General features: G+C 46.0%; 1 protein-coding gene across 7 annotated transcripts in view; it reads left to right on the top strand.

Moving 5' to 3' along the window:
• The window catches only part of SFSWAP (splicing factor SWAP), an 83,406-nt gene extending 57,550 nt beyond the window's left edge, over window positions 1-25,856 (top strand). For 3 of the 7 annotated variants that reach the window (XM_004430080.3, XM_014787195.2, XM_087423478.1), the window contains exons 14-19: window positions 6,955-7,220; window positions 11,719-11,874; window positions 13,226-13,351; window positions 23,344-23,508; window positions 24,993-25,065; window positions 25,465-25,856. In XM_004430080.3, the coding sequence (XP_004430137.1) occupies window positions 6,955-7,220; window positions 11,719-11,874; window positions 13,226-13,351; window positions 23,344-23,508; window positions 24,993-25,065; window positions 25,465-25,530 (852 nt within the window). In that variant the 3' untranslated portion in view covers window positions 25,531-25,856. The remainder of the gene's footprint in view (window positions 1-6,954; window positions 7,221-11,718; window positions 11,875-13,225; window positions 13,352-23,343; window positions 23,509-24,992; window positions 25,066-25,464) is intronic. The other 4 variants (XM_014787191.2, XM_087423477.1, XM_087423476.1 and 1 more) reach the window with 4 other exon arrangements.
• The last annotated feature ends 1,055 nt before the right edge of the window (window positions 25,857-26,911 follow it).

Below are 26,911 nucleotides of genomic sequence, written 5' to 3' on the forward strand. Positions count from 1 at the left end.
GCTAGAGGCCTATTTCTTATCCAGTGACCATAAGATCACATTTGTGTGGTTGGCATTCGCACCCAAACATTTCCACCAGGTCAGCCCTGCAGGGCACAGGGCAGCTCTGAGTAGACATGGGTGATGGCCCCGGCTTCCAGGAGGGCAGAGGTGGCACATGGCCTGCAGCCCCCTCCCTCAGAGGTGGGGGTTTGTGGCGGACCTGGGGCTCGGGCAGGGCCTCAAGGAACCAGGGCACTTGGGAGAGGTGACAGAATAGCGAGGGCATTCCAAGGCCCAAGACCCGCAGGTGGTGGAAGCGGGTGGGCCTTCCCAGGCAGCTGGGGTTAGGGCCACCCTGCACCAGAGGGTCTTTGGAGAAGGCACAACTGGGATGGCAATGTGGGGCAGATTAGGGAGAGCATGGGATGCTGGCGAGGTAGAAGCAGCATTTCCCCAGGAAGAATATGGCCCCGGCCAGCACACGTGACAGGTCGAGGCAGAGGCAAAAGGGCAGGGAGAGCAGTCCACGTGGCACAAGCTGATTAGAGGGAGGAAGAGGGGCCGACAGAACAGGAATCACAGAGGTGTCTTGAGAAAAGCATCAGCAGTCAGATCCTGGCGATTGGATTGCTTTGGAAGGGCAACCGGGTGACTCGGGACTCACCGCGCAGTGGATAGAAATTTGAAAATGCAGTTTTAGAGGATGCATTTCAAAGTCTGAAGTTTCAAACTTATAAAAACATCTTGAGTCTTCAGTATAACTATCCATTTCATAGTTAATGTGGTGTTACTTCACAAATAAGATTTTGTTTTAAAATACACGTTAGTCTGCTTTTGAGCAATTCATTTTCCCACAGCGGGAAATAATAGTTGTCAAGTGTGTGCTAATTTGTTGGCACATACTTCATTGTAATCAAAGGACTGATCAATATTATTTTCCAGTGTTACTAAAGTGAGGGGCAGTAAGTTTTAAATACTCTCATAAATGACTGATTTTTCAAAAGTTCCTCCCTGATTTCTCCCCAACACTACTCAGACCAAACTCTGTCCTCCCCTCCCCATGATGATTTGTGCTTTGATCATTTTTGCTGGAATATTAACATTCCATCCCAAAAAGGCAGCTCTGCTCGTTTGGCTCCGGTCAGTCTGTGGAGCTGTTGCCGTGCCTGCTGCAGGCATGTCCGGCAGCTTCTCACCGACCGCCATGTGCAGAGCCAGCCAGGCACCATCACAAACCAAACAAGGGGGTGTGGGACTGGGAGGGCGAGGTTTTGACTCAGCCATGACTTCGTTTGTCTTCCAGGTTATTCATAAATGCCATGTAAATTGGCAGAGCAATTGAGACTCTTCTAGTTACGCCAGAAGTAGCATTTACGTTGAAAGTTATTATTTTTCGAGATATGCACCGTCCAGTATGGTAGCCACTAGCCACACATGACAATTTAAATTTAACTTAATTAAAATTAAGTAAAATTCAAAATTTGGGTCCATAACCATACTAGCCACATTTCAAGCGCTCAATAGCTACGTGTGGCTGGTAGCTAACTGCAGTGGACAGCGCAGATACAGAATGTTTCCATCATTGCAGCAAGGTCTAGATTAAATAGCTAGTTGAGTATTCTTTTTTTCCCAGTGGTTTGAAAGTCTGGATTGCTGTGTCAGTCAGGGCTTTGATTGCACGTGTTAAAAAACCTACTCCACTGCCTCCAGATGGCTGAAGCAAAACCAGCAGCCAGCTGGGCTCACATTCTGAGTTGTGAGGGTAGTGCAGCTCGCTTAGGGCTCACAGAATGGCTCGAGGATTCATCTCCAGGCTCGGTTTCCCCTGACTGGCTGCATTCTCCAGCTCTGCTTCCCACAGCCCCTGGCTCACCGCACCGTCCCATACCCCACTCCGCAGAGGAGAGGGGCCTCACCCCTGCTCAAGCGGGAGTCCTGAGGTTGAGTCCCGTTGGCCCTGGCCAGCCGGACTTGGGTCCTGTGCTTCTCCCTCAGTGACACCCAGGGAGGGTGGAATGTTCTAGTCCATCTCCTGCTCCAGATGAGGGAGCTTGATTCAGAATTCATGGATTGCGAGTGCGGAAAGGCCCACCGCCCACAGTATTTGCACAGTAAGGAGTGGGGGCCGGGCTGCAGAAAGAACAGATGTCCACTGCACTTGTCTAAACAGCCCTACTTGTGTTTTGCTGAAACAGTTCCATGGCTCATGTCATTATAAATATCCATGAAAAACACTTCCCACAGTTGAGCCTGCTCTTCGGTGTTGCTTGAATCTGCCCCAGCCTGTCTCTAACAGTGGACACAGGAATACCTTTAGTGCTGGAGAGGCCAGTCATGTGCTCCGTTCCTTTAGTATCCCAAATGCTAGGCTGCACCCCGAGACAGAAGTAAGGGAAAAGCTTACTCTGAGGACCCCTGTTTAGGCCTCGGGAGGACCAGGCCCTTCTACTCGTGGTTGGTTAAAGCTCCCAAGCCTAAGCGTAGAGCTCCCGCAGCCCACCTTCACCACCATTCTGTCTTCGCAGTGCGGCCGTGGCCTGACATCTCTTTAGATGGTGCATTTTGACAGACTGTCTATGCGAGCACTTGTTCTCTGGGGGAGGCACAGCTGTGAGCTAAACTCAGCTCCTCCACAGGCTGCTCCCTGGTGGAGGTGACCTGCTTGAGGGGCATGACCTGAACCTGTGGCCTCCCCTGAAAAACTCGAATCATCATGGTGCCCACTATTGTGAGAGCCCATGCCCTGGGTTGTGGGATGTGTCAGGAAGTATCTGAAAATGAAATGCACTGCCGATCCTAAGTGCGTGATGGCCTCGCAGGTTTCAGAGGTGGGGAACTTGTCAGGGCCCCTGAGACATGCTCATACGGACAGAGCCTGCCCCTGGACTCTGCACCCGGGGACCATTGTTGGGTGACTGCGACTGGGCATGTGGCATTTGCTCTTTTATTTTTTTGCTCTCACGTCTAATTGCTGGGTTTTTAAATATCTTCTTAGTATTTTTAAGCTGAAAAAAGTGAGGTCATCACAATGAATTATCTTAATTCAGCCTGGCAAAGGCCACCATAGTTGCTGATTTTTACTTTAATGGTGAAGGATAATCATTTTATTAGAATAAATAGATCCCATGATTTGATTACAAGTTATATTTTGAAAATGTTGATTCGATTATCCCCTTGCCTTAGAATAGAGTCCTAAACTTTAACCGCAATGGTGGAATAGGTATTACTAATGACAGGCATTAGTCAGGATAAAGGCAAAAGAAGCAATAATAAAGTTCAGAGATAAAAATCATCAGGTTGGCAGTAAAAGTGGAAATAGAAACTCAGCTAATGAGCTGCCACTCGCCCTCTCCTGCTGTCTCGAGCTAGCCTTCTGCAGCGCCCCATCCGTCTTCTCTTTGTCCTCCTTTCGCAGATGTCCATCAGAGGCCGCATTTTTCCATCTCGCCTCCTTTTAATGCAGCACATAATCACGCTAATTAGTGCAGTGGTTCTGTTCATGTGCCGAGGTAAAGAAGGAGGACTTCCTAAGAGAAGAAGACGGCAATCCCATATTTCTCTTCACTCATCACAGAGCAGGCCACTTGTGTGAGGATGGAAAATCTGTCTCAGTTCTCCCTAAGATGGGCTTTCTCTGTTTCCCTGGGAAGTCCCCCAGGCCTGGTTTCAGGAAGAATTTGCAGTAGCTCTGACTGCCCTCTAGTTAGTGGGGGCCTCGACCACGGACTCAGCGTTCATAGAGGCCCCACGTGTGCCGGCTCGGGAATTCTGAATGGTAGCTTTCATCCCCAGCTTCAGTCTCTTTTTTAGTGCCATGTATATTCCTAATTTAGAGCCCATGGTTATTAGGATTTTAAAAATGCATTGAAAACTGGTTTTTCTAGCCGTGCAGCAGCAGAGTTCTCTATTAGCTAGCACATCTGAGCTGGGCCACACACTGCATTCTGGGGAGAGGGGCCCCGTTAAGTCAGATGCTTAGCCGGCTTTTCCCTTCCTTCAGCCTCTAAAGGTATAAAGCTTGCTATGTTTCATTTCTTTTATTCTTAATTTAAAATATCATTTAGGGGCCGGCCCCGTGGCTTAGCGGTTAAGTGTGCACGCTCCACTGCTGGCGGCCCGGGTTCGGATCCCGGGCGCGCACCGGCGCACCGCTTCTCCAGCCATGCTGAGGCAGCGTCCCACATACAGCAACTAGAAGGATGTGCAACTATGACATACAACTATCTACTGGGGCTTTGGGGGAAAAATAAATAAATAAAAATTTTAAAAAAATATAGCATTTAGTGTCTATGCTTATGGACAAATTGTGACTAGTGCCATGGTGGAAATAGGTATTCTTAGAGAGATTGGTTTCTTATTGAGGGTTTACATGTTAGAATTGTTTCAACAACAACAAATTATTTTTTTTTTTTTTTAAAGATTTTATTTATTTATTTTTTCCCCCAAAGCCCCAGTAGATAGTTGTGTGTCATAGCTGCACATCCTTCTAGTTGCTGTATGTGGGACGCGGCCTCAGCATGGCCGGAGAAGCAGCGTGCCGGTGGGAGCCCGGGATCCGAACTCGGGTCGCCAGCAGCGGAGCGCGCTCACTTAACCACCAAGCCACGGGGCCGGCCCAACAACAAATTATTTTAAAATTTGACCTGAAAAATCTTATTACACTGAAAGAATTTAAAACGAGAAAGACCTTTTTGGTAATAAGAACTGTCCCATGGTGAAACGGTTCCCTGGACGGTTTAGGCAGAGCCTTAAGCATGGAAGAGGGGAGTGAAGACCCGAGGAGGAATACTGGAAGAGCTCTCACCCTTCCTTCTCTGGAGCGAGCGCCTGGTTCCTCAGTGTTCTTACGTGGGAATAAACTATGTGGGAAACAGGCCGTATTGTTCCTGAGTGATGCTCAGCCCTGCTTCCTCTCGCACACACTCCGTTTGAACCTCTCTGCTCACTGTGAATGGAAGGACGTGGAAGATAGTCTGTTGTGACTGTACCAGCATGGAGCCTGAAAGGAAAGCAGAGAAATCGCTATGAGGTCATAAAGCAGCTAACTCAAGGGTAATCAGATCTCCATGTGATGCCTGCCCCTCCAGAGCACCATTGCTTTTCTTCTCAAAGCCAAAGAAAGAACCCTGACTTTAAAGCATCATTTGCATGAAGTGTTGTTTTCCCTCATCCAGTGGGCCTTGTCCAAGTGGACCCAAGGAGAGGACAGAAGGGAACCCCGGAGCAGCTGCAGGGTTACAGGTGCCGAGGGGCACCCTGACTGTCCCGCGGGAGCCACCTCCCGTCAGCGGAGGCTGCAGCACCCACCTTGAGTTGTTTTCCATAAACGTTACCACTGAGTCCTCTGAGACGCAGCGTGATCAGCTGCGAATTTCTCAGTATGTCTCGAGGTGTGTGGTGTTCAATGGCTGTGGTTAAAATACATTTGAAGTGACTTGAGGAATGATCTTTCCCGGGGACTAGGGGAAGAGCTGAAGGCGGATGGCTGCGGTGAAAATATAAAACAGTGGTGGGAAGTTTCGGGGAGTTTTGTTTTGTTTTGTTTTTGTAAACTCATTTTTTTATTTTACAGTGTGGCATGGACAGTTGTTAATGTTGTTAAAAACAGATTACCACCTCATTTAAAAAGTTGAATCCCATTTCACTGTGTTGGTGTGCCGTATTGAACCAGTACCCTCTTGACGGTCATTCAGGTGGCTGGTAATTCTTGGTCATTATGAAGAGACGTGACGTGGTTCCTTAGCTGTGCATTTTGCACACTTTGGTGAATGTCACTTTAGAATAAATTCCTAGAAATGGGATTGCTCTGGGTGATGCACGCTACCGAGGGTGGTGGTTTCTTGGTCTGTGTGCTGGTGTCCTGTGGTGACAATTCCGTAGGCCATGCGTTAAGATCTGTGCACTCTGCCATGTGTCTGTTATACTTGCATGAAGAGGTTTTTCTTATGATGAATGGGTATTTATTAAGTGCAGTACCATGCTAAATTAATATATGTAGAGTAAGACTGACTTGTGCTGATGGGATTATCTTGTTTTTGGTTGCCATTATTGACTTTTTTTTCCTTCAGCTTTATTGATAGAACTGACATACAGCACTGTATATGTTTAAGGTGTACAGCGTAATGACTTACTTAGATTTCAAAATGATAACCACAATAAGTTTAGTTAACATCTATCAACTCATAGACACAAAATAGAAAGAAAGAAACGTCTTTTTTCAGGGCCGGCCCTGTGGCGCGGCAGTTAAAGTGCGCGCGCTCTGCTACTGGTGGCCCGGGTTCGGATCCCAGACGCGCACCGACGCACCGCTTGTCAAGCTGTGCTGTGGTGGCGTCCCATATAAAGTGGAGGAGGATGGGCACGGATGTTAGCCCAGGGCCAGTCTTCCTCAGCAAAAACGGAGGAGGATGGGCATGGATGTTAGCTCAGGGCTGATCTTCCTCACAAAAAAAAAAGAATAATAAACATAATTTTTTAAAAAATTGTCTTTTCCTTGTGACAAAAATCAAAGAAGAGCCTCTTTTGATTTTGGCCTTCTTTAAAAATTATTTTCAGAATGGTACAGAGATTCATAAAAACCTAATGCTGGAGGTTTGAGGAATCTCTTTTCAGTGAACAGTCATAATTATTTATAAAAGAGCAAGCATGGCTCTTTTCCTAACACAGTATCCTTCATACCACGTTCCTTTCATGAAATCCAGCCACCGCAGCCCAACAGGCTGGTGAGGAGCCGCAGCCCAAGAAGACTTCGCGGGAGAGATTGGCATTTATTCTCTTGGTATCTAAGGAGCCGTCATTTTCCCCTGAGATGCCGGGGAGATGCTTTTAGAGCCCTAGAAAGAGACGCAGTCCTCTCTAAGAGATGCTGCTACATTATTGGCGTGAGGGCCCCAATGTTGAAATTTTATAAATATACATTTTAAAATGTCGTATTTTCACTGTTAACCTCGAGATGTTTGCTTCTGTTCCCAGGAAGCCAGCACTGTGCCCTGTCCTCTATTGCCTGGGGGCAGACCTCTGCCAACTTTAGACATTAAACCCCCAGAAGGGCCCTCAAGCAAAAGCAAAGACCCACCGAGAGAAGAAGAGAAAGAGAAGAAGAAGAAAAAGCACAAAAAACGGTCTCGAACAAGATCACGCTCTCCCAAGTACCATTCGTCGTCCAAGTCCAGGTCTAGATCCCACTCAAAAGCAAAGCATTGTCTGCCCAGTGCCTATCGGACAGCGAGGCGCTCGAGGTGGGTGTGCAGGGCGCCCTGGCGACTGGGGGTCTGATGTGGGCACTGAGCCTCCCTCAGCCGGTAGCCAGCGAGCTGGGCAGAGATTAACTAACACAGCTCCCCCGTAAGCACAGGCCTGCGTGTGTGTTCAGATAGAGATGCATCCTGCAGACCCAAATAAAATCTTCTCAAGATATTTTTTATTTTTTACTTAACTTTCTAAAGCTCATCAACTACTGCCAGGTTTTTTAAAAATAGATTTATTTAAATTTTAACAGGTCTTGGAAGCAAGCCTAGCACGTTTGCTGAATGTGTGAAAAATTCACAGGGCTGGGGGTCTTTTGTTTCGTTTGCATGAGTGGACTTTTTCATGCTAATTCCTTTTGAATGTGTAAATGTCAAAGCAGAAGAAATCTTTACCACTTCAGCTACGTTCACCTTCTGCACAGCATCCACAAGTGCATGTATAGAATGAAACACAATGGTACAAATCCATTTTCTCAATTAATTTGCTTCTCCAAACCTCCCACCAAGAGTCGCTGTTTAACCCAAAGCTGCCTTCCTGAGGAGCCAGTTTTTGAGAAAGCAGCTTAACATTTCAGACAACAGAAATAATAAACGTGAAAACCTTTAAGGGTCACAGAATTTACTGCTTAGTAAAGCGGGGGTTTTTTTGGTTTTTTTTTTAAGTAACTGGCTTATAGGAGGTTCGGAAAAGCAAATTTGTAGTTTTAAAACTTGCTTTTGATTTATTGCTAACTGTTGACTGGACTTTCCACAGTTTCTCTCTAGCACAGCTCTTGTACTGTTGGTCTAGTTTTTCTTCTATAACTGGTATAAGTTCTTGCCTTTCCACAGGAAAAATGCAGATGCCCTGTACTTTTTATGTTTAAAGAAGAGCATACCTGTACCCGTTTGCCTGTCCGAATATATCCTAAAAACAATATGCTCTCCCTGTTTTACCCAGACCAGACCTTAAAGGCTCGATAAGGGTTTACACTGACTTGTCTACACTGAAATTAGATTTGCCTCCATGACAAATAAATGTGATCTTTGGCTATCTGCATTTTTGCTGGTTCTTTAGAAGTTCTATCTAGACACACACACACACACATACAAACTTGTTTTTCAATTAAATGAACAACTTTGCTGACTTTTTTTGATTTTCGATTTTTGAAAGCCCCCAGGAATTTGTTATGTATATATCAAAACTTTTTAAAATTTCTTATTTGAAAAAGTTTCTTAGGACATTATGTAGTGGAAATAAATAATACAGGCCTAGACAGGCCCTCTGAGTAATAAGATGCCCAGTAAAATTCTTCCCAATCGTCCTTTATTCCAGGGCTTAGATAAAAGAAGGTGTAATTCGTTCATAAATCTCCACTCTGGGAGCCTGGTAACTCTAAAGGCTACTCATATCCTCTCTTTAGTGTGAAAAGTGAGTTTCGCTTTAATGTCGAGTGTGTCCAGCAGACACAGTGGAGGTGGATTTCTGGTGTTGAAGTGTGTCCCATCTGCTCAGTTATAGGAGAGATGATGTGATGGCCACAGACTTTCCCAGATGGTTCTGTTCAGAACTGGAAGTGTTCATCTAACACTTGGTATTTTAAGTTTCTAGGTTTTATGTGCTTTTTATTGAGTATAATATAGAGTTATTTTATATATTATTTTAATACTTTTTAATTTTTTATTTTAGAATAGATTTAGAGTTACATATTTTTATATACAAATGTATTGTATTATTTTTATATATTCAGTGCTGACAAGTGCAAGAAGCAAATCCTACTCCTTAGTTTGTAACTTTCAGGTAAAAAAATTAAGTTAAAAATTTTCTGAGTGTGAGTTCTACTGTCATGGTAGACGACCAATTTTACCTTAATTTGATCTACAGTTAAAATATTTTAGTTGACAACAGAGCTGAGTATTTTCATAACTCTCACGACTTTAATTTCAATCACTGAGGTGGTATCCACGTGATACTTTCAGTTGAGTTAAATCGGCTGACTTTTAAGTTCACTCAGTAAGTCAGACTTTTGGTGTTTGATTTTGCAGTTTAGATAAACTGTCAAGGCAAAGTGCAACTTTATTATAAAATTTAAAAAATAATATGAAATAAAACCTTCAAAGTGTTTGCGCGTGAAGTTTTGCCTTGAAAGCTAGCACATGACGAAGCTGCGCCTTGAAACAAGAGCACCTCTGAGCTCAGGGTCAAAGGCAGAGAGACCAGCCTTACTGTGGTCTCGGGGCCATGAGGACAGCAGCCAGATAAGCTGGTAGGTCGTCACCTCCACCTTGTGGAGTTCTGCCTCAGCCCTTCCTTCTGAGAAGAGCCAGTCTGTGTTCTATTTGGTAAGACTACATTTTTTCTAAGCTGGCTGCAGACCTGCTTTCTCAGTCCAAGCTCTGCCAGCACTAGTCATTTCCAGGGGTCTAAGTGGATTCAGAATGCACCAGTTATAAAATGAGAGAGTTGGTGTTCTCATTTGAACACCAAATGAGTGTAAAAACACCACATTTGAAGTGTAAAAAATAATTAAATTTTAACCAAAATATTGAAGTTACTTATGATACTGTCATAATTTTTTCTTTAACTATCTGTCTTTTCAGATAGATAACCCCTTACAGACATAATATCTACATAGGACGTATCAGACTTGTTTCTTGGGCCTGACACAACTTAATCGATTGTTTTAGGAAGACTACTGCCAGCTCCAAGCGAAATATACACTTGTTACTATCTCTGCTGGTGGAGGAGACTACAGTTGAAATAGGATGAATTACTAAATCCTGTCTAAAATGTAGAAGAAGATTAGGAAGCCTTTTATATCGTAAATAATTTTTGTGTTAATATACATGATGTTTGTATGGTTGAAGTGCCATTTATCCAATATGTTTAAATTATAGATGATTCGGGACCTGCAAGGGTGAATTAGTCATAGAAAAATCTTTAGTTTTGGAAATCAGAATGTTGCTTCTCAGAAAGCGTAGTGATTACGACAAGGTAGTATTTAGTGTCTTTTGATTCAACATTGATTAAAGTATAAGACTTTTTTTCCTGTTGTTTTCTATTTTTATATCACATTAGGTTCTCTACCTTAATAGAATGAAGAAGCACTCATGCAGTTTTTTTACTGCCTAAAATTAAAATTTGGTTTTAATGGTTTAGGTATTTTTAAACTAAATTTAAAGGACTAAAGCTTAAGATTAAGTTTATTTTTAAAACTTTTGATAAAATCAACTTTGGTGTTCGTTTCATTGGTTAGTCAGTGTTTAAGGGATGTCTAAATGGAGAGAAACTCTAGATAGAACATTGCATTTCGTCATTTTAAGGTTTTCTGTGTGGAGGGTGCACGTGGTTTCGTAGAAGTTAGCTCCATGAGGGCTTTCACTGGGGAGGGTTGGGAAGCAGGAGCTGCGGGCTAACATGACTCTTTTTAACAGTTATATTAACATTCAAAAAGAACTCGAGCAGACACATTTGGGGTCGTGTTTTAGTTTGAAATTTGTGATTCCTTACTTTTTTCCCCATGATAAAATACACAGCAAACCAGTGAAGGCGGTTGATTTAATCTCCTGATCCTGTTCCTTAAAGGCGGGATTAGGAGGCTGGACATTCCCACGAGGTGGCAGGTGAAGTTAGCGTGCTGGTGTGGAGTCATTCCTAACCCGCCCAGACATAGCCGCTGGAGACAGCTGCCCCTTAGGAAATTAGGAAGGATTTGTGGGTAAAGTTTGGTCCATAGTTCAAACTTGAGAAAAACTAAAACTTGGGGGCCTCTTGGTTATTAAGGCTGGTTAGTACCAGATCCTTGCTGCTAGGTCACCTGTTCATTTGTTCAGTTACATGAAAGACCTAAATGCACAGGAATGGAGGAAGTGGGTTAGATGAAATGGTTCAATGTTGGTGAAAAGAAGCTATTTATAAATATCACTATCGTTCAGATAAAAAGTCTCATTATGGCTTTATTTGAAAGCAAACCGTTATGGTTATTCAATAAAAAATATCTGAATTGTATTATGCTTGAAAAATTTTTAACTCAATTTGTTTCATCTTCTTTTTAAGAAGGCCTCTGGTCACATTATACAGATGATTTACTTATAAAGTGGAATTCCTGTTTCTTGCACTGTGTTGTGGTGGCATTATTAAACGCCTAATTAACAGAATAAAAGCATTAGAGCTTCTTTAATTAAAATACACCCTAAGAATGATCTGATGTAGCTTACTGCTCCCAATTCTGAGGTGGGCTTTTTTCCCAGATAACTTGAAATCTACTGGTAACAGCCACTTCACTGCAATGAATAGCCACTGCAAGATGGTATTGTATTTCAAAGTTATGAATTTGCAGGCATTAAAAACTAATTTATTTTCCTGATTTTGAGTTTATTGTAGAGTTCTGCATTTAAGCGTTCCATAGGTGCTATAGCTTTGATTAAGCAGAGCTTTTTTCAGGGTTCTAGTACCACCCAGCCCAGCACATTTTATTCTGAACGTGAAGTGTGTGCCTCCATATCACAGACCCACAGCCTCCCCAGAGACACTGAGCACGGAGCCCTGTCAGAGCAGCTCGTCAGTGGCAGCAGCAACAGAGCAAGACAATTATCAGGCAGCTTCGACCACGAGCAGATTTGACTCCTGGAGCTCTTTTGAGGGAAAACCTGGTAAAATGTCAAGGTGTCTGACTGACCTCACCTTTGTAATCTGTTATATAAATCTTAGGAAAGGTCTGGAAAAAAAAAATCGAAACCATTTTATAAGCTAAAAAGCAGTAATGCTAGAGAAGACCCGAAAGTTGATGGTAGTTTATCCTGGAGCAGGTTCATTCCGCGGCTATGATATTTTTCAGGAATGACTCAGGGTTTTCTCTGTGACGCAAGAGGGTGGAATGTGATTATAAGCTGATCTTTGGAACAACAGTGTGTGTTGTTTTGGGGGGTTTATTTTAATTAAAATGATTCAATGTAGACTTTATTGTGAATGGCAGAATCAAACTGCCCTTCTTTATATTGTTTTTGAGTGGGTTGTCATAGAAACAGAATGAAAAGAAATTTTTTTTTCCAGATTCCTGCTTATTGCAGGTCTTCCCAAAACAATAATTTCACTGAATGAAGAAAAAACTAAAATAATGAGTCTTTAACCCAACGTTAAGGGACCCTCCACTAAGGACCTTGCCCCCTGTGGGGGCCGGTGTCAGTTGAGTTCTGAGTCTGGCTCTCCATGGGGGCTTGCTTGCCATGTGTGGATCATGTCACTGCATGAATAGAAGGAGTCTTTTTCCAGGCACGTGGGGAAGAAGAATAAAATATTAATGGATGGCTTTGCATCCAAGAAATGTTATAAACTTAAACTATTTAGCCTAAATTATCATGAGAATGACGTGTTGTGAATTGGACTAAAGATTTAGGCTTCATGCCAGTAGACCTACAGCCTGGTATTCATGCTCAGAGGCCGTAGGATTCATGTGAATAGGAGAAATGTCCAGGTAATCCTCCAACTTCATTACGTTTTAGTTTATTCCTGTGCCAGGATTCAAAACAAGTAGAAACGACTCCCTTGAATTTCATTGCCTTTCCTTACCTGATTCTGATAGAAAGGTCCATGAGCTGAGAATTTTTTAGGGTGATGAAATGGGCAAAGGCAAGAGGAAGGGAGAGAAACAGCCAGCCTTTGTTGGCCATGAATTGCATAATCAGACCTCGCATTGTGGAGAGTGAGTTGCTGTTGAACATTTGGACCAGCAACACATAGTTCCAGCCTCAGAATGAATTGTGCACTGGTTAAAAGTTTAGCGTTGGTGTGATGAGTGTTCTGGAATGGGAGAGAGAGGAGTACTTCTGCCTCTGAGCCTGGAGTCAGTTCTGTGTCAGTAGATTAGTGAGGCCGAGGGGGAGCCTCTAAGGGGACAGACGTGGCACCTGTCCGGCACCCCGCAGACTCAGACGAGGCCTGATCGCTGCCTCAGCAGTAGAGGTTCCCTCCTGCCGACCAGACAACAGAGCTAAACACCTCATCTTCCTCCCCCCAGGTCACGATCCCGGTCCCCTCGGAGAAGAGCTCACTCTCCCGAGAGACGGAGGGAAGAAAGAAGTGTCCCCACTGCCTACCGGATGAGTAACAGTCCTGGAGTCAGCAGGAAGCGGACCCGGTCCAGGTAGGCGTCTCTGAGTTTTCATAGACACAAAATCTCTGCTGGAAGGGAGCTTGAAGGCTTGGCGCACACATTTATACAACAGAGCTGTCATCAGGGGAGATGGCTGCTTTGGCAGACACTGAGTCCTCTTAGCTGCTTTTCTTTACTGTTGGAACTCAGAAGCAGTGGGGGTCCGCTGTGCTGGAAGTGGGGTGCCGTCTGTTGTGAGGCGGGTGGTCCCACTGGGGATCTTGCAGAGCCTTGCTTGGGGTCACATTTTACCCAGCACCAGTCCCCAAGTCTAGCTGCCCCTCTGGACCCACACACACAGTGCCCGACCCTTTACCTGCTGACGAGGAAGGAAGTGAAGGGACAAATGACAAGGAAAATTGGAAGTTCGAGTCTCAAGTGCATCCCTGCTGCTGCCCAGGGGCAGGTGACTGTGACCAGGCCACAGAGTCCTCATAGGGCCTAAGAGCAGGGAGAGGGTCTGTCTTCTGACCCCTTGACCGCTGGGAGAGACTGTCTTAGTTGAAGAGAGTGAGGGAGGCTGGCTCCCATGTCTCTTAAAGCAGCAGCCCCAGCTGTCACTTCTGGTCCGGGCCTCTGACACCCGACAAGCCAGGGTCCCCACTCTCCCTCCCAGGGAGAGAACTCTGAGGCACTGTGGGCGGCTGACCTCTCGCACTGAAAGCCCTGGCACCACTGCTGACTTGAGAAGACATGTTGGGCCGTCTGTGCCTCTCGGGAGCCCACTGGGACCCTGAGCCGGGAGCACAGCAGTGGACAGCAGCTTCCGTTCGTGCCCCAACAGGTGTGTCCCTCTCGGCTGAGGGGTGCTGTCTGGGAATCGTTCCTTCCAGTGTGGGTGGTGCCACCTGACTGCTTTACACCACTTGGCTTGTGTGTTTCCAGTCTCCCTGAAAATGAGGCGTTCTTCATTTTTGTGCCCTGCACGGGAGTTAACACGGGCCCCCCTGGCTCTGGGGGGTGGACAAGGAGCATCCCTGCCCTGGTGATTGAGGCACCCAGAAAAGGCAAGATGCGATTGTAGCCTCAGATTTCATAATACTGTGCTGCTGAGAGTGTGTGGGTCAGGACACTTGGGGTTCCAGAACCTTCCAGAGGACAGATCATGAATATAAGTGTGAAGAGCACTGCTCTTAGACAAGTGCACCCAGCAGTCGCCCGATACTGCCCGTCTACAAGAGACACAAGCCGAGCAGCTTCAAAGATGCGCCTTCTCAGCAACACCCTTAACAGGAGCAGTTCTAAGAGGTGTTTCTAACAGAAAAGTATTCCTGCACTCTGGCTAGTTATATGATAGTTCCATTAATTGATGATATGTGATCTCTTCTTAAAACAGAAAAATCAACAAAGGAACTGAAGCCTGTAGATTTCAGTGAAGGCTTCATGTGCAAACTCACTGTGTCTGTTTATAAATCACATTTTGTACCTTCGCAGTCCTACCCTAAGCACACCTGACTATTCCAGGATAATGTGGTGAAAATTGAAGTCCATTGTAAATTTTATTTCTTTTTTTTTTTTTTTTTTTTTGCTGAGGAAGACTGGCCCTGGGCTAACATCCATGCCCATCTTCCTCCACTTTATATGGGACACCGCCACAGCATGGCTTGCCAAGGGGTGCGTCAGTGCACGCCAGGGATCCGAACTGGCGAACCCTGGGCTGCCGCAGCGGAGCACACGCACTTAATCGCTTGCACCACCGGGCTGGCCCCTAAATTTTATTTCTTAAGCGAGTAATTGTTTAACATTTGAAAGTCGTTATCACCTTTGGTATATGTAAAGGGCAGGGTCTAAAATTAATTCCTTATAGCAAAAGATCTCTCCTAACAGAAGAGTTCTTGCTTTGCCCTCAAATTAACCTTTGCATTACAAGAGATATGCCAGGATAAGACGGTGATTACATTAGGAACGGTCAGAACTTGTGTTATCACTGGAACGTTAATACATCAGACAAAAGAAGTTAAGATTTCAGTTTACTACAGTGCCGAGCTAGCCTCCCTGAGAGAGGAAATAGACCTGTGAGCCTGACTCTGAGGAGCGGTGAACTGGTGGAGTTACTGGATCCCGGTAGAGGTGAATGTGTGTGCCTCTGCTGGTTGATTCTGTAGTCCTGATTATAAACCCAGAGTTGTCTGGCAGTCCAGAATTTGATCTCTTAGCAGTTGAATTATGTTTATGTTAACCCAGCAGTCAGACTGTGTCGCCTCCATCTTTCTACTCAGAGTGGGTGAGGGGTCTTTGCTTCAGTGTGGTGGCAAGTAAACTAATTCATCTACCGTGTCAGGGTCTCTTTAATCCTATCAGGTCCCCCAGACCAGGGGAAGGTGCCTCTTGCCAGATTTGAAGGATCATTTCTATAAGCTGGTCATTGAGTGCTGCTTTCATTGACTTGTGATTTTGAAAATTTTTTAACTTACTGGAAAATTTTAAACTTATTGTCAAAAAATAGTACAGTGAACACTCATATGCGTATAACTTCTAGCTCAGTTCAACAATGTGCCACATCTGCTTTTTCTCTCTCTCCCTCTCCCTCCCTCCCTTCTTCCTCACTCCCTCCCTTCTCCCTCCCTTCTTCCTCCCTTCTTCCTTCCTCCATCTTCCCTCCGTCCTTCCTTTGGGTGTGTATTTCATAGCTTTGACAAGTGCAGGCCAGCTGTATTATGGAAGATCCCACAGTCTAGATTTGTCTTGTGTCCTCATGGCTAGGGTCATGTTCGATATTTTGGCAAGAACATTGCATAGGTGGTTGCTTCACACCAAGAGACACACAAGTGTCTGTTTGGCCCATTACCAGTGATGCTGAGGTTGATTCCTTGGTTAAGGTTGCATCTGCCACGTAATATTACCTTTTCATCATTGAACTAATAGGTAACCTGTGGGGTGGCACTGTGAGACTGTGAGTGTCCTCTTCCCAGCAGCTTTCCTCTCATTGGTCTCATCATCCACTCATGCCTGAGTCAGTTCTTACATTGGTGATGGCAGGTGGTGGCTTTCTAATTCTGTCCTTCCTTCTCTAAAGAAGACCCCCCCACTTTGTTTTAGTATCACTATGGACTTTGGGGTTTGGGGTTTTGTGTTTTCATTTGTTATGTAGTAATCCAGTGCCATTATTATTCTATTTGATGGTGACGTTATCTCACATTTGGCCCCATTGTTCTTTGAGCATGTTATTGTTTTTTTGGCACAACAAGACATTCCAGTCTTAGCTGGTGCTTTCCCTGCCCAGTCCTGGGGTCTGCCGTTTCTGGTTCCTTTTAGGGAGTATTTGGAAATCAAGATATGCGCATATTGAATATTTTTAAGGGGAAAATTTGGTACAGTGTGGAAACAGAAAACAACAACACTGATAAAAAAAAAAGTATTTTTAGGACATCGTAAAAGTGTTTTTCATAAGAATGTTTGACCAAATCATATTACAGCACACTTCAACAGGATTTTCCAGTTATAAAATTACAGTAAAACTGGGCCGGCCCCGTGGCTTGGTGGTTAAGTGCGCGCGCTCCAATGCTGGTGGCCCGGGTTCGGATCCCAGGCGCGCACCGAGGCACCACTTCTCCGTCCATCCTGAGGCCGAGTCCCACATACATCAACTAGAAGGATGTGCAGCTATGACATACAACTATCTACTGGGGCTTTGGAGGGAAAAAATAAATAAATCTTTAAAAAAAAAAAAAATTACAGTAAATAATAAATGATTAGTTATGAGGTTTTTGCCATTAAATTCCTACTTCTTAGCACTGTGCTAGGCACATGGATACATATTTGCTGAGTGAGTGAATAGGTTCCTGTCTGTGATAAATGTTTCCTGACTGTTGTACAGTTCTTATGTTATACGTAAAGTGTTATTAATTCACAATAGACTTTTATAATTGAAGAATGCATATCGTAATTCTCTAGAGAAACCACTAAAAAAAAGTGGCTGAAAAGCCAATAGAGGATATAAGAAAGAGACTTAAAAATACTTTATTAATTCAAAAGAAAGCAGAAAAGTTGTGGGGGGAACAAGTAGACAAATAGAAAACAAGAAGATTGTAGACTTAACACCATTCATACAAATAATTAAATTAAATATAAGTGGACTAAAAACATTAGTAAAAAGACAGAGATTTTAGACTGCCTTAAAAAGCAAAACCTGGAGCCAGCCCGGTGGCGTAGTGGTTAAGTTCACAGGCCCCGCTTCAGGGGCCTGGGGTTCGCAAGTTCAGATCCCGCGCGTGGACCTACACACCACTTATCAAGCCATGCTGTGGCAGGTGTCCCCTGTATAAAGTAGAGGCAGATGGGCACAGATGTTAGCCCAAGGCCAATCTTCCTCAGCAAAAAGAGGAGAATTGGCAACAGATGTTAGCTCAGGGCTAATCTTCTTCACCAAAAAAAGTATAAAAGTGTGCATTGAATAAAAGACCTTTAAAATATTTGAAGCAAAAACTGACAGAACTAAAGGTAGACAACAAAACAGTGTGGATACAGAAAATGTGAGCAGCACCGTTAACCAACGAGGCCCTGCAGCCCACAAGTGAAGAATGCACATTCTGGTGAAGTACACGTGGGACAGTCACCCAGCTGTGCCATTCACTAGTCTCAGTAAGTTCCGAAAGATGCAGGTGACACAGAGTATGTGCCCTTACCACACGGCATTAAGTATAAAAATCTATAAGAAGATATCTGGAAAGGCCCCAAATATTTGGAGGTTAACACATTTTTTAATTACCCATAGGTTAAAGAAGAAATCAAAAGAGAACATAGAACATATTTTGAAATGAATGATAATGGGGTACAGCTATGCTTAGAAGGAAATTAGTAGCTTTAAATGTTCATAGTAGGAAAAGAAAATGGTCTGAAAACAGTGATCAAATCTTGTATCTTAAGCTAGAAAGAGAAGCACAAATTGCACCCAGAGTAACTAGAAGCCAGGGGTTAATAAAGGTGGGCCATCAGGAGACAGGAAGCAGGAAGCAGACCAACAGTGGAACCAGAGATGGCCCTTTGAAAAGGATCGAAAACTGATAAATCTTTATTTAAGATTGAGCAAGAATGAAAGACCTTACAGACATGAAAAGGGTAATAAGGAAATAAATCTTATTCCAGTTAATTTTACAGTTTGGATGAAATGGACAAATTCCTTAAAAGAAGGAAACTACCAAACTGACAGCAGAAGAAAGAGACAATGTGAATAGCCCCGTATCTGCTGAAGAAATTGAAATTATAATTTGAAACCTTCCCACAAAACTCCAGGCCCAGACGGCTTCCACCAGTAAATTCTAACATTCAGTAATGGAGGGATACCAGTTTTGTTTTGTTTTTTTGGGGGGTGGGGGGGAATACCAGTTTTAGAGACACTCTTGAGAGAAAACAGAGGATAGACCACTTCCCAACTCATCTCATGAGGCCATCATAACTCTGATTCCTAAAGCAGACCAACAGTGTGTGTGTGTGTGTGTGTGTGTGCATGTGTGCGCGCTCACACACGCATGTATGGGGGCGCCTGTGTACATGCACACGTGTATGCATGTGTATTCACAAACCAATACTCTCAAGAACATAGATGCAAAAATCCTTAACAAAATATTAGCTAATTGAGTCCAGCAATTTATTAAAAGGGTAATACATCATGCCCAAGTGGGATTTATCTCAGGAATGCAAGGTTCTTCAGTGTTCAAAAACCAATCATTGTAATTCACTGTATTCGCTGAAGAAATGAAGAAAATCACATCATCTCAATGGATGGAGAAAAAGCATTCGACACAGTTCATCACCGATTCATTAAACAGGAAAAAGGGGGGGCCCACCCCTTGACCTAGTGGTTAAGTTCAGCTTGCTCTGCTTCAGCAGCCCAGGTTCATTAACCAACCAAGTGCAGCCCTACACCACTCATCAGCCGTGCTGTGGTGGCGACCCACATACAAAATAGAGGAAGACTGGCTCGGATGTTAGCTCAGGGGAAATCTTCCTCAGCAAAAAAGGGGAAAAAAACTCTTGGCAAAGTGGGAATAGAAGTAAACTTTCTCCATCTGATAAAGGCCACTTTGAAAAACCTACAGCCAACATCACACTTATTGGAGAACACTGAGTGCTTGCCCCTGAGATCAGAAACAAGGCAAGAAAGAGAAGTAAAAGGCATGAAGATTGGAGAGGAAAACGTGAAACTGTCTTTTTACATAATTATGTAAAACCTTAAGGAATCTGTAAGTTTATTTCTCTATACTAACCTAGAACAATCGAAAAATGAAGTTAAAAACAAGACCATAACAGTACCAAAAAAACAAACTACTTATGGATAAATGTAACAAAATATGATTGCAGGACCTCTCTGCACTGAAAACCAGAAAACATTTTAGAAAAAAATTTTAAGAACTTAAAGAAGTGGAGAGAGAGCCACATTCATGGTTGGAAGGCTCAGTGTTATTTAGATGTCTCTTCTCCCCAAACCGATCTCTGGGTCCACTGCAATTCCGTCACAATTCCCACAGGCTTAGAATTGGCAAACTGAAACTCTGTAACTAGTGTGGAATTGTAAAGGACCTAGAGGAGCCAAAACAATTGAAAAAGAACAAAGTTGGAGGACTTTCACCGCCAATTCAAGATTTACTAGAAAGCTACAGTGACCAAGACTGGGGGTTATGCACCTTACATTACACGATGTTGTATGTCAGTTATACTCCGTAGAGTGGGGAGAGACACAGATAGTGCGGTCAGAGCATAAGGGCCTACAAACAGAGCAATGGAGCTGAATTAAGTCCAGAAAAAGACCCACACTTATGTGGCCGGATGATGTTTGACAAAGATGCCAAAGCGATTCAGTGAGAAAGGGAGAGTCTTTTCAACAAAACTTGCTTGAACAACTGGTTATCAGAATGGAAAAAAGTGACCTGTACACCATACACCAACGTTAATTCAAGATGGATCAGAGACCTAAACATGAAAACTAGAACGATTCAGCTTTCTGAAGAAAACAAGAATATATTCATGACCTCGGGGTTGGCAGAGATTCCTTAGGACACAGAACCCGCCCCCCCATAAGAGGAAAAAAGTAATAAATTTGACTTCGTTGAAATTAAAACTTCATGCAAAAGCACAGTTAAGAAAATGAATAGGCAGGCCCAAGACTGGGAGAAATGTTTGCAATATGTGTCTCTGACAAAGGCCTGTGCTGATACCAGAAAGACAACCCAAGTAGAAAGGGGCCAGATGACCTAACAGACATTTCCTGAGAGAATGTATTTAAATAGCCAATACGCATATGAAAAGATGCTTGGCATCCTTAGCCACCTATCAAGGAAATGCAGATTAAAACCACAATGAGATACTACTTTACACTGACACAAATGGCTCAAAATAAACAAGACAGACATTACCAAGTGTTGGCAAGGGTGCGAGGGCCTGGGATGCGGAGACGTGGCTGGTGGGCATGTAGAGAGGTGCTACCACTTGGGAAATTCCATGACCCAGCTGTGCTCGTCCCAGGTATTTATTCATGGTGAAGTTCAACATCTAACCCCACGGCAACTTGATTCATAGTTGCCGAAACCTGGAAACAACCCAGATGTCTGTTAACAGGAGGAAGCATAAACAAATGATGGTAGGTTGTACTACTTGGCAGGGAGAAGAAACAAATTGGTGAAGCACCTGGCATCTTGGAAGAATCTCAGGAACATTTTGCTGAGCAAAGGAAACTGGACACAAAGGATTAATACTGTGTGATTCTGTTTATATGAATTTTAATTTATGTGATAGGAATCAGAACCTTGTAGGAAGGGGGTGCAGATGACTGAAAGCAGTGAGGGAACTTTCTGGAATGATGGAGTGGTCCTGATTGTGATAGGAGCCTGGGCTTCATGTGTGTGCTTGCCGAAACTCAGCAAACAGCCCTGAAGACCTTTAGGTTTCACTGGATGTAAAGTGCACCTCAGTGTTTTTTTTTTAATGAATGAATTGCATAATCAAAAGCTTAGAAACTTGTCACATGAGATCAAGTTGTAGTAAAATTGAACCTGATTTACACTCAAGGATTGCTAACCTACCTTTAAGTAATTCACTTAGGAAACAAGCCACAGAAAGTTAGCCAGATTTGGAACCTAAATCATTTTGGACTTAAGTCACATGCTACGAAATATTTTATTTATTTGCTGCTTCATTTGAAATCCTAGCATATGTGTATAGACATAAAAATTGCACAAAACTTTTGCAATTTAGAAAATACGCCTGTCATATGCGGTTTCCACATCTGTGTATCCAGCACTAGGACAACCTCTCCATCAGTGGACCGCTTCTCTTCATCCTGGCCAGTGTGTCAGACCATCTGCTCATGGCCCCAGCTCACCAGGGACACCTTCCCGCAGCTGAATTTGTTACCACGCTGCTGCCACTTCGGGCCAGTTCCCTCTCGTTGGAGGCAGAGCCAGAAAGCCCATGCCTCGCCGTGCTGGAGCGTCAGGTTGCTCTTCTGGTGCCAGTCTGCCTTTGCACGAGAACAACACAGGGACCCTGGACTGAAACGCTAAGCCCCCACCAGCTGCTCAGGGCCGGCACTGATGGGGGTTAGCACGCGCCCTGCATGGAGCCCACACTCTGCAGACCACAGGGAGGGCACCAAGGAAATGCATGAAGTCACACAGCCCTGATAAGTGGCAGGGCTGAGATCCAAACCCAGGGTGACAGTTGAACTGGTCTTGGGGGTAAGTGGGCATGTGGAAAGGCCCTGGGGTGTCTCCCAGGTTGGAAGGGCCTGCGAGCCACACAGAATCCTGAAGGAGCCGAGAGGAGTCTGAGCTGTGCAAGTGGTGACCCCGAGACGTTCGTATTTAGAGCAGTGAAGGACACGCAGATTCAGACTGCAGCAAGATCCTGTCGTTCACCCTGGAGATCCGCAAGTCGGACAGTTCGGTAGCACTTCGTCAGCGAGGGTGTGGGCAGCCGAGGGAGGCCGTCTGGCCGTGGCCTCCACTGTCCCTTGGCCCAGCAGTTCACAGCAAGGGTTCATCCTGTAGGTGCATCGTGGCAAGACGCGGCCTGGAAGGAGGGAGGGAGAGAAGATGGGCCGATTAAATTAACGGTGACACATCCATGCAGAGAGCCTCCAGGAAATATTCAGTTAAAACCGAAGTGCAGACTGGTACCTCGGCATCTGTCGGGGGGTGGGGGCATTTCAGAAAGAGGAGGAGCCGAGAGCAGGAAGGGGCTCTGCCTGTCTGGACCACACATCACTGTTACCACCTAAGTGGCAAGGAGCAGTGGAGCTGAAAACATGTTTTTTGTCTTGGGGTATTTTTTTATGTGTTTAGGGGAGTGGGAATGGGGGTCACAGGGTGGGTGTGGAGTGGAGGGGGACCTTCGGGAAGCTGGAGAGTCAGGCTGTCCGGGCCGCAGGCGGGTGGGCTGAGGAGACGCGCAGGCTGCGGCTCTGGAGGGGGAGGAGGCGGGGGGATGTTGCTGACGAGGAATGTGTGGGAGGGGAGGGCGGGCAGGGTCAGAGCCCAGCAGGGCTTCCGTGAGACCGCCAAGGAGGCTGGTGGGAGAGCAGGGCGCAGCTGCCCCAAGGCCCCTGCGGGCAGTGCCGGGGCCTCTGGTGGACATGCGGATGCACTCAGCAGTCACACCTGCAGACTGGGTCAGAGGGAAACGCTGAGGTTTTGCACAGGCAGAACTTAATTTTAATAATTTTCCATTTCTTGTTGGAAATTCTCATTAAGTCAGCATAAATGAACAAGAGTATAAACAGCACTTGGTTGCTTATCTTAGGTATTTTAAATGCAGATAACGTGCTGATCATGTTTTAAATCCCACAGGTATTTGTGTATATATGTAATATGTATCCATGTTGTTTATGTAATATATAAATGTGTGTTTATATATATATATTAACTCCTTTAAAAAGGAGTTAATGTGTATAGAAAGGTGAAATCGCCAAATTGTCCCTCGGAAAACACTTACCCAAAAACTCTTCAGAGCCAGTGCTGTGCCCTTGTCTAAAACCGCTTTCCTTCCAGAAGCCCCCATGAGAAGAAGAAGAAGAGGCGCTCGCGGTCGCGGACCAAGTCCAAGGCAGGGGCTCAGTCAGCATCCCCGAGCAGGCAGGCCACACGCCGGCACTCGGCCCACTCGGCCAGCATCTCTCCCGTGGAGAGTCGGGGCTCCAGCCAGGAGCGCTCCAGGTAGCCCCCCAGCTCCACCCTGACTTCTGGGCCACAAGGGTGCTCCTCATGGGGGAGAGCCCGGAAGGGGGAAGGCTAGCAGACTGCTGGCCCAGGCCTGGGGACCCCTGCTCCCCACACCCTTATCCACGTTTCGGCTGGGCACTAAATGAGCAGAGGGCAGACACCGAGGGTGGTCAGAACTAGGGCCCGGCCTTGGGAGCACCATCTGGAAGCCACCGCCTTTGCCCCTTGCTCTGGGCTGACCCCCCCACCTCCCGTCAGGCAGAGGGAGTCATGGACTGGCCTGAGCCTCTGTGATTGTCCATGGGCCAACCTCAGAGATGCGAGCGGGCGTGGGATGGGCCGCTGCCACCCCACGAGACGCAGGGTCCTGTGTGTGGACGTGCCTCTCTCAGATGCCGAGGCAAGGACTTCCCTCTGTCTGACCAGCTGGGAAATCGTGTTTCAGTGTGACAGCAGCCGTTCTCCAACTGCTGGTTCTCAAACCACCCGAGGATGGCGCCTTTGTCCTCACCGGGAGCCATGGAGCCTGGCATGATCATAAGGGAGGGAGAGAGCCAGGCACTGGGGGTCCAAGGTGATGGGGACCCAGAACTCCCCATCCACACATGGCTCACTCCAAGCCACTAAAAGCAGGGCAAAACTGTCGCTTCCCGACCACACGGGCTGAGGTGATGTCCAGGTCCCCTTGATTGGCGCACAGCCAGCCTGGCCAGCAGCACAGGTGCGGGTCCCCATGCCGGCATCGTGGGCTGTCCATTGCCTGGCCACCCGCGGTTGTCAGGAGGCATTTGCCTGACAGTTCCAGTTTCAGAAAGCCAGGACCCCCGCCCCCCCATCCACCCGGGGCCTGGGCAGGGGTCAGGAGTGGACCGTCTGGGAATCGAGCCCGCTCATTCTCGGTTGTAGCCCTACTGCTTTCATCTGTGTGAATCACAGGCTCCCCCAAAATTGGAAGTGCAGGCGTGTGAGTAGCCGAGACCACAGCTCACTTGAGACAGATTGGAATCTAAGACATAGCTTCTTTAAAGGTAGAATGTAAGGCCTGCAGGCCCCGACGATTGATTGTGTCGTGTCCACGCGTGCGTGAGTCCTAAAAACCAGCCAGACGTGCCCACTCGTGGTCACAGCTCTGGGAGCGTGGCTCCAGCCTTCGGGGGCTTCCATTTCTTCGTCTCTTTTTAAAATGTGTCTTATATAATATTTATGTGAAAATATTCTTTTTTAGTTAGGTTGCATTTTATAAAATATTTCAAATGTGTGTTTTAACAAAATATAAAAGTAAAATATATATTTATAATGTTGATTTCTTTTTTAAAGACACTGGAAACAAATATAGTAAAATGTTATTTTTTAGTTCTAAGGAGTCAGGAGTAAGGATGTTTATTATGTGGTTATTCATTGTACTTTTCTATGTTTTTTAAAGATCTCTAGATTTTTAAGTATTTTTTAAGCTGCTGATCTCTCTTTGTTTGCATTAGGGGGGTTTCTCAGGAAAAAGACGGTCAGATCTCTTCAGCGATTGTATCTTCTGTGCAGAGCAAAATAACTCAGGTAAAATGGGAGTGTCTGTCTTCCCCTTTTTTTTTTATTAAGGGGTTCGTTTTTACCCCCTCCCCTCATCTCATCGACACTGACTCAGGGCAGGGGTCCTGTGCTGGCCGCCTGGAGGGCCCGTGGTGTCGGCATTGCCCTAGGCCATGACCTGGAACCAGCCCACCATCCCCAGGCACAGGGCTGCCCCCTACTCCTCCCGGCCCTGAACCTGTCAGCACCTGAGGCCCAGCAGGGGGGGATGTGGAGCGGAGCCCTGCCCTGGGATGTGTTCCCAGCCACGCAGACTCTCCCCGAGTCTTCCTCCAACATTTTCATAAATCACCGCACCGCGTAGATTGTCTGGTTCCCAGGCCCTGACAGGAAGCCTGTAGACACCCCGTGTCTCTCCTTGCACAGGACCTCATGGCCAAGGTAAGAGCGATGCTCGCAGCTTCCAAAAACATGCAGACCAGTGCCTCCTGAGACCGGGCAGCTGCATGGGCCAGCCCGGCCACTGAGTGTGGGCCACTGTGGGCGTCAGTCGGGGCTCCATGTGTCTGAGGTTCCAGGAGCTGGAAGAACCACAAAGCTTCCTTCTGCACAGACCCGTCACAGAACACCGTCCAGATTCTCCCCCCGGGGACTCCCTTGGACAATTGGTGGTTTTTGTAAATTAATTTTTGATGACATTCTCAGTTTAAGATTTTTGACCAGCAGTCTCTTACCTGTATATTTGTAAATAATATCATGTTTCTGTGAAAATGTATTATCAAATAAAATGAGAGGAAAACACCTTTTCTAGCTAGCAACTGTGGGCAGTTTCTTCCTTGTTTGGCTTGTGTGTGTGTTTTCCCATTTCACTCTGAGTGTGTCTGTCGTTTTCCTCTGACACGGCCTTACGTGGACGTCATGGTGATGGGACAGCAGATGGGTCCACCCATCCAGCATCCCCCCACCTCCGGCTGCCGTCAGAGCTAGGTGTTCCCTGTGCTGCTGGGGGGTGCTCCCTGCGCTGGGGGTGCGGAGCCGGGCCATCGCTCAGCCCAGGCGGAGCAGGAGAGGCGGCCCCACAGGCCAGTCTGGGCATCGCCCCTGGACTAAGCCCTTCGAGTGGATTTCTGTCCTTAGCGTCCATGACATCCTGAGTTTACCCAGCTAGATGGTGCTAAATGATGCCATCGTTTCACGGGAGCCCTACTCAGCTCACCCCAGTGACGTCCCCACATCAGAAAGACCCTTTGTGACCCCCCTGCAGGTTTGCTGTGTCGCCTGAGTCTCAGGCCGCTGAGGTCTTTCTGTCCGTCGTGCATGCAGCACGGGCAGTGCCCAGGTCGGCACGTAAGATGCTGGTCCTGGACTGCGCCGTTTCAAACACTAAACAAGGACTTGCGGCTTATCCATGATGTGAAGTCCAGAGCCGTGACTTCATCCCCATAGCAAGAAGGTTCTGTGCAGCTCACTTACACAACGCCCCTGTGTCAGTGTCAGGGTCTGTTTTCAGTTCTGCCAATTTACCAAAACCCAAAATCAGAACTTTTAAGTTTTCCGTCTTATAAAGTAAACTTCCTGAGAGCCCCTTCTGGTCAAGGTGGTTGGGGAGACACACCCCTGGGAACCGTTTGCAGACAGGCAGGTGGGGGGAGTCGGGAGGCCCCAGAGGATGCTGGCCACAAGAGGTGGGCCTGGGCAGGAAGGGGCCGAGGGTGCCATGCACGGGTGCAGAGCAGAGAGCCAGAAGCCGCCTTCCCCGCTCTGGCCCACAGTCCCTGCTGCTGAGGATCCCTCCAAATGTATGCTCGTGCAAATCACTACCTGTGAACGCACAGCTAGACACACCTGCTTTCCGCACAGGCGTAGCTACCGC

Source organism: Ceratotherium simum, chromosome 35 (genome assembly GCF_057802395.1).
Source record: "Ceratotherium simum simum isolate JZ-2026a chromosome 35, ASM5780239v1, whole genome shotgun sequence".
Taxonomy (NCBI): Eukaryota; Metazoa; Chordata; class Mammalia; order Perissodactyla; family Rhinocerotidae; genus Ceratotherium; species Ceratotherium simum.